The sequence below is a fragment of the Pterocles gutturalis genome, unplaced genomic scaffold, assembly GCF_000699245.1.
Source record: "Pterocles gutturalis isolate BGI_N339 unplaced genomic scaffold, ASM69924v1 scaffold1116, whole genome shotgun sequence".
Taxonomy (NCBI): domain Eukaryota; kingdom Metazoa; phylum Chordata; class Aves; order Pterocliformes; family Pteroclidae; genus Pterocles; species Pterocles gutturalis.
The window spans coordinates 1-5976 of NW_010097407.1; the positions used below are offsets into that span (position 1 = coordinate 1).

The 5976-nt window shown below is 57.2% G+C and overlaps 1 protein-coding gene across 1 annotated transcript in view; it reads left to right on the plus strand.

The window, feature by feature from the left end:
* Nucleotides 1-18: 18 nt before the first annotated feature.
* Nucleotides 19-5976, plus strand: part of SMYD5 (SMYD family member 5) — a gene marked incomplete at its 5' end in the record, with an annotated part of 6309 nt that continues 351 nt past the window's right edge. Inside the window, 11 exon segments of the mRNA XM_010072730.1 lie at nt 19-136; nt 806-945; nt 1163-1284; nt 1969-2038; nt 2471-2575; nt 3002-3064; nt 3287-3357; nt 3637-3743; nt 4275-4331; nt 5201-5295; nt 5558-5628. Coding sequence (XP_010071032.1) covers nt 19-136; nt 806-945; nt 1163-1284; nt 1969-2038; nt 2471-2575; nt 3002-3064; nt 3287-3357; nt 3637-3743; nt 4275-4331; nt 5201-5295; nt 5558-5628 — 1019 coding nt within the window.

Below are 5976 nucleotides of genomic sequence, written 5' to 3' on the forward strand. Positions count from 1 at the left end.
CTGACCCACGGCTCTCTCCCGCCGCAGGGGAAAGGCTTGTTCGCCACCAAGAACATCCGCAAAGGGGAAACCGTCTTCGTGGAGAGGCCGGTGGGGGCATCCCCGTTCCTCTGGAACGCGCTGTACAACTACCGAGGTGAGCGGCCGGCGGTGTGGCACGTCCCTGTCCCCTGGCTCGGTGAGGCGACCCAGGAGCTGCCTGGTTTCAGGGAAGGGGTTTAGGTTTGTCCGGGTCCAGCTGCCATTCCTGCCTGTGTGCTGGAGAAGTTGGAAATACTGGGGTATTTGGAGGGATGCTGGCTTCCATCAGCCCGGGAGGACAGCGCCATGTGCCACCATCGGGCACCATCCATGCGGGAACCGCGATTTTTTAGTGGTGTGGGTGTTAATCCCAATCCCACCACCCCAGAGCACAGCCCACAAAGGTGCCAGTGTTCTCCAGAGGCATCAGAAGAAAAAACACAGGTTGTAACAGCAGGATTTTAAACTTATTTTTTGTCCTGCCTAGACCCTGCTGTCTGTTGAGCTCCATCGTGGGTCAGTGACATGGGGACACTTGCCATCGTATGGTCCTTAAACACTTCCCAGTGTTACAGGGCAGTAGATGAGGGCTGGGGGGTTTAAACTGAGGCAGAAATGGGCTTTTCTATGGAGAAAGCGGTAAGAGACTGGTGCCTCCAGTTTGGAGATGGTCCTCGCTGGTGGTGTGGGTACCAGTTGCGCTGCCTTGCCCTGGGCTCTGGCCCTTTTCCTTATCGAAGGCTGTGGTCTCACTGTGGCGTCTGTCCGTCTTGTCTCCCCACAGCCTGTGATCACTGCCTGCGGGCTTTGGAGACGGCGGAAGAAAATGCCCAGCGGCTGCTGGGGAAGAGCTCCCTGGTGCTGCCTCACCCGGAGCAGTGCAGCATCCGGAAAGACCTGCACCAGCAGTGTCCCCGGTGCCAGGTATGGGGCTGCCGGGTGGGACCATGGTCTTGTTGGGGTCGCTGACTCCTTTATAGCATCTAGCCAGGCACTTGTGCAGCCCTGAAGTGGGTGTCTACCTTCTGCATCACGATGGCTAAAGAACTGGGGCTCGGATGGTCAGGGAGGGGGCATGGCTGGGCCTAGGACCCCCTTGTCCTGCCGTAGCCAATGCTGGATGCTGTGCCCCTCGTTCTAGGTGACGTACTGCAGTGCTGAATGCAGGCAGGCCGCTTTGGAGCAGTACCACCAGGTCCTCTGCCTTGGCCCATCCCGTGACGACCCCACGCACCCCCTCAACAAGCTGCAGGAGGCATGGAGGTAGGGGACCGACCTGCCTGTTGCTCCATGGGCAGAGGAGGTGGCTCTCCTGGGCTAGGTGACGCTGCCTGGGACCAGGGCTGAGGACTGTCCTTGCTTTGCATCCTTGCATGGGGTGGCTGGAGGGTGATGATGATCTTGGGACACTGCCTGCTGTTTGGGCAGCAGGTGAATTTGTGTTGGCAGTGCAGGGGGCTGAGCAGTTCTTATTTTTCTCCCAGTAAAGAACTACAAAGCACTGAGCTGCACATCCCTCACTCCTGCAATTTTATAGTGCTCCTGCAGATCTCCCACCTCTGGGAAATCCTCCTCATAGCACCCCTGTGGATACATAAATTGCTGTCCCTGCTTGCAGGTGACAAAACAGGCATGGAGAGGAGAAGCAACATCCCTGACCCAAAGTTCATGACAAACCCCATCTCTCACTGCAGTCCTGGGCTTTGTGTGGGACCCAGGCTCTAGTTTAATGGGATGGTAGAGGATTATTTGTATCGTTAAAGGAGGCCTCTCCTCACCCTGAGTGGCACTGGATCCCCATGCAGAGATGCTCCACTGGCCACTTTGGTGTGGTGGATGAGTGTGGGCCTGACCACATGGATGGCAGCTGCCTTTGCCTCCCTCCAGCTTTTTATTTCCATACCAGCACTGACCTGCTCATCTTTTTTCTTCATTCTTATCCCCCAGAAACATGCATTACCCACCGGAGACTTCCAGCATCATGTTGATGGCACGGATGGTTGCCACCGTCAAACAGGTATGTCTGCAGTTTGGAGCCACAGCTGCTGGTATGTGGTTTCCTCATCCTGGTGTGGCTGTTATTTCCAAGGACCGATCTCTTCACCAGGGACTGGTGGGATCCTGCCTGAGTGGATTTGAACCTCTAGTGGTCCTTGGTCATGGAGAGAGCAGGCAGCAAAGGAGATTCCTATGTCCTGAGCCAAGCAGCTCTTTTTTACATACCGAAATAGTTAGTCAGAACCGAACCTTTCCTTTGGCTCTGTTTCTTTGGCCTGGCTTTCTCAGCGTTTATTCTGACAATAAATTACCGCCATGCAACTGTTTCTGGTGGTTCTTGGTAGCAGGCTGGATACCTCTGAGCTCAGCAGGGCTTGTCCTCTCCTCCCTCTCTCCTGGCTGGGGAGGAAGGCGGTGTTGGTTCAGTGCCTTTGCTCGATTCCTTTATCAGGCTAAAGACAAGGAGTGGTGGATCAAGGCCTTCTCCCAGTTCTGCAATAAGACAGCGAATGAAGAAGAGGAGATTGTGCACAAGCTCCTAGGGGACAAATTCAAGGTAAGAGCATGACAGCGCTTGCATGTGTTGAATCCCTCAGCCTGTCCTCTCCCTGCCTGTGTCTGTGGGCCCCATTAGAGCTGGGATGGGAGACACTGGGAATCCCAGGCTCAGGGTAGGGGCACAAAGCCCCGCTTTAGGGGCTGGCTGACCTGACAGAGGAAATGGGTTGCTTCAAGGGCTTTGGGTTTGTGGTTCTTCAGTGGGACATGCTGCTCGTTCCTGTGCTGGAGATGCTTCTGCTGCAGGATGGGACAGGGTGATATTTAGCTGCTGAGGGCAGCAACCTCCATCCTTGCAGGGAAGGACAAGGAGTCTGACTCCTGAGCCTTCTAGACCATAGCCCATGCTGGGCTCGGCCGTCAGCCTGGGTCTGACTCCCAGTGGCATCTTCTCACCCTGATGGTTTTGCCATGTCCTTTCCAGGGCCAGCTGGAGGTGCTGCGGTTGCTCTTCACCGAAGCCCTTTACGACGAACATCTCAGCAGGGTGAGTTGAGCCACCTCCTGACTAGCCCAGGAGGGTGGTGGGACCCTCTGGTTACCACCAGCCCCCCTGGGTCATGTCTGCCATGAAGGCCAGGGCTTCTCCTGGGACTCTACCCGTTCCTTGCTTCCCCCAAAGCTCCCTGTGGGATTTGAGGGGCCTGCAGAGCAGGGCGCTGCTGCAGGGTGGCCTGGGCTCAGCGGCTTTCTCATCTCCCTTCTGCAGTGGTTCACTCCAGAAGGCTTTCGATCCCTCTTTGCCCTCGTTGGGACCAATGGCCAAGGCATAGGAACCAGGTAACAGGGCTTTCGGGGTGCCCCTTGCAGGGCAGCAGAGATGTGGCGTGGAGGGGATGTACAGTCTGTAAATCCACAGTGACCTGGGTAATGCCTGGGTTCAGACATAAGAGGGGGTGGAAAGGCAAAATTAAAAGCAGCCATTCATCTTGGCTGTGTCCCATCCTTTCCTGTCTCTCTGCCAGACCTTGACCACTCAGAGCCACGAGTTTAACTCTTAGATCCCCCCTGCAAGGTCCCACAACAGGGCTGTGACGGTGTCCCTCTGCTTCCCGACAGCTCGCTGAGCCAGTGGGTGCATGCTTGTGATGCACTGGATCTCCCCATGCTGCAGCGAGAGGAGCTGGACGCCTTCATCGACCAGCTCTACAAGGACATTGAGAAGGGTGAGGCTCTGACACGGTGCCATTTTCAGGAGACTGCTGGAGACTTTTCTCAGGATTCAGGGAATAGGAGAGGTTCCCACAGGGGACTGGGAGATCCCACTTCCCCTGGTCCATGCGAGCCGTGCCTGCTGCCTTTGGCTCCCTGCGTGGGTAGCGCAAGTCCAGTTTTGTGGGCAGCGTGGCCCAGGCGAACTGGGACAGGTCTGGGTGGCTGGAGGGCTGAGCAGGAGGGATCGTCTGCAGGAAAGTCCCCAATGCTGAATGTTCAAAGACCTGTTTGTCACTTACTTGACTGATGCAGCTGTGTGAGGACAGTCCAGCTGCAGAACTGGGGGTGCAAATCTTCCATCCCCTCCCAGTGGGGAGGGACAGGTGTTTTGGACACCACCCCCCAACACCCGGCCCCCAAAGCACCGCTGGCTGGGTGTGTTCAGCGTTGATGGATATCCCTTTGTGCTCGTGCTGAGCTGTGTGTGTGGAAGAGCCAGAATGTCCCACGCAAAGCTCTGACCCCCTCTCTCTGTGCTGCAGAGTCTGGAGAGTTCCTCAACTGCGAGGGATCAGGTCTGTACGTGCTCCAGAGCTGCTGTAAGTAACACGAGGACTGGGAGGAAAATTACTAGTGAGGAGGGGGATATCCTGGGCTAGCCTGGCTCACCTCTTCCTAAAAGCTTCTGGAGAAGGGGGTTTATGCTTCATATCCATGTGTTGGGTGGGTTGGGATGGGATGAGTGCTGCACTGGGGCCTGGCTGCTCTCTCAGGGTCTCCTGGCATGTCACCTGGCTATGAAGTGGTCAGTCCTGGTTTGAATGGATTTGGATGGGATACGGGCTCCAGGAGCCATGTTTGCAGTTAGTAAAGAGACCATCTGCATCCTTGTCTGAGCAAAACGGAGCTGAACAAACCGTTAAGGGAGGGGAGCCTTTCTTGGCCGGGCCATGGGGACATAGGAGAGGATGTCCCAGCACCTGGAGCTGTTGTCTTTCACTCCTCAGCGTTAACAGTAGAGCAGGGACGAGCAGGGGCTGGGGACCGGCTGCTGGGATTGTTGGGAAGTGGTGCAGAAGTACAGCCGTGTGTGTCCTTCCCTCAGCACCTGGAGGCAGGGGATGGTGCTGTGCGTCCCTGGGGTTGATCCAGGACAGTTTGCTCTCTTTCAGTGGTTTTTGTGGGTCTACGGGAGAGCCCTGGCCCTGCACCCTGCTCTGCTGGACCCTGTAGTCCCCAGCATGAATGGAGAGTGTCATGCTGGTGTCCCTGAGGTTGATGGGGTGGCCGCAGCGTTGTGCTGCCTTATCCTTAGCCAGGCCATGGCCCTCCCAGTTGGCTCCTACGTGCCCGGGTCATCCAGAAGGGCAGGCACGAGCCCCGTGGGCTGTGTGGGGTCTCTGACCCTGCCTCTGCCTTCCCCGTCCTCTGGAGACATCGTCACAGCAGCATCGCATCTTCCCCACAGGTAACCACAGCTGCATCCCCAATGCTGAGACATCCTTCCCGGAAAACAACTTCCTCCTGCATCTGACGGCTCTGGAGGACATCGAAGCAGGAGAGGTGAGACAGCGGGGCCCGGATGAACCTGGGGTGGCATTGCACCTTGGCAGAGCGTCCCTGTGTCCCCTCCATCCCCCACGGACCCCAGCCCTGTACCTCCTGCCTCTTGCGTTGTCCTGGCTAAGGAATTCACGCCTCGTCCTGCGTAGGGGCTGCCAGACCCTGTGTTTCTGCCCGTCTGTGAGAGGGACTGGTACAAATGGTGCTGCTGTGGGTTGGTGGGAAGTGGCTCTCAGCCTGGCTTGTTTCTCTTTGCTGGCAGGAAATCTGCATCAGTTATTTAGACTGCTGTCAGAGGGAGCGGAGCAGACACAGCCGCAACAAGATACTCAGGTAGGGGCTGTTTGGAGGAACCTGGGGGTCACAGCACCCCTTTGCACCCCCAGCCAGTCCGTCTGGGCTGTGTCCCCACCTCAGGGCCCAGTGCATGCTGGTGTGCAAGCCGGCGTGCTCGTGGCAGGGTGTGCATGCAGCACGTGGCACTTTTGGGCTTCATCCTTGCTGCCACCAGACCCCGGGTGACTCATCTCTGAGGCTGGAGCTCCCTGCTCTCCCTTCTCATGGGGTGTACCCCCAAGGACTGAGGATTTAGCCCCCCAACTCTTGCTCCGCTCTGCAGTTGCCTCCTGCAGACCCTTGCTGCCCTCACCTACCTTCCTTTTCCTCCCTTCAAGGGCAGGG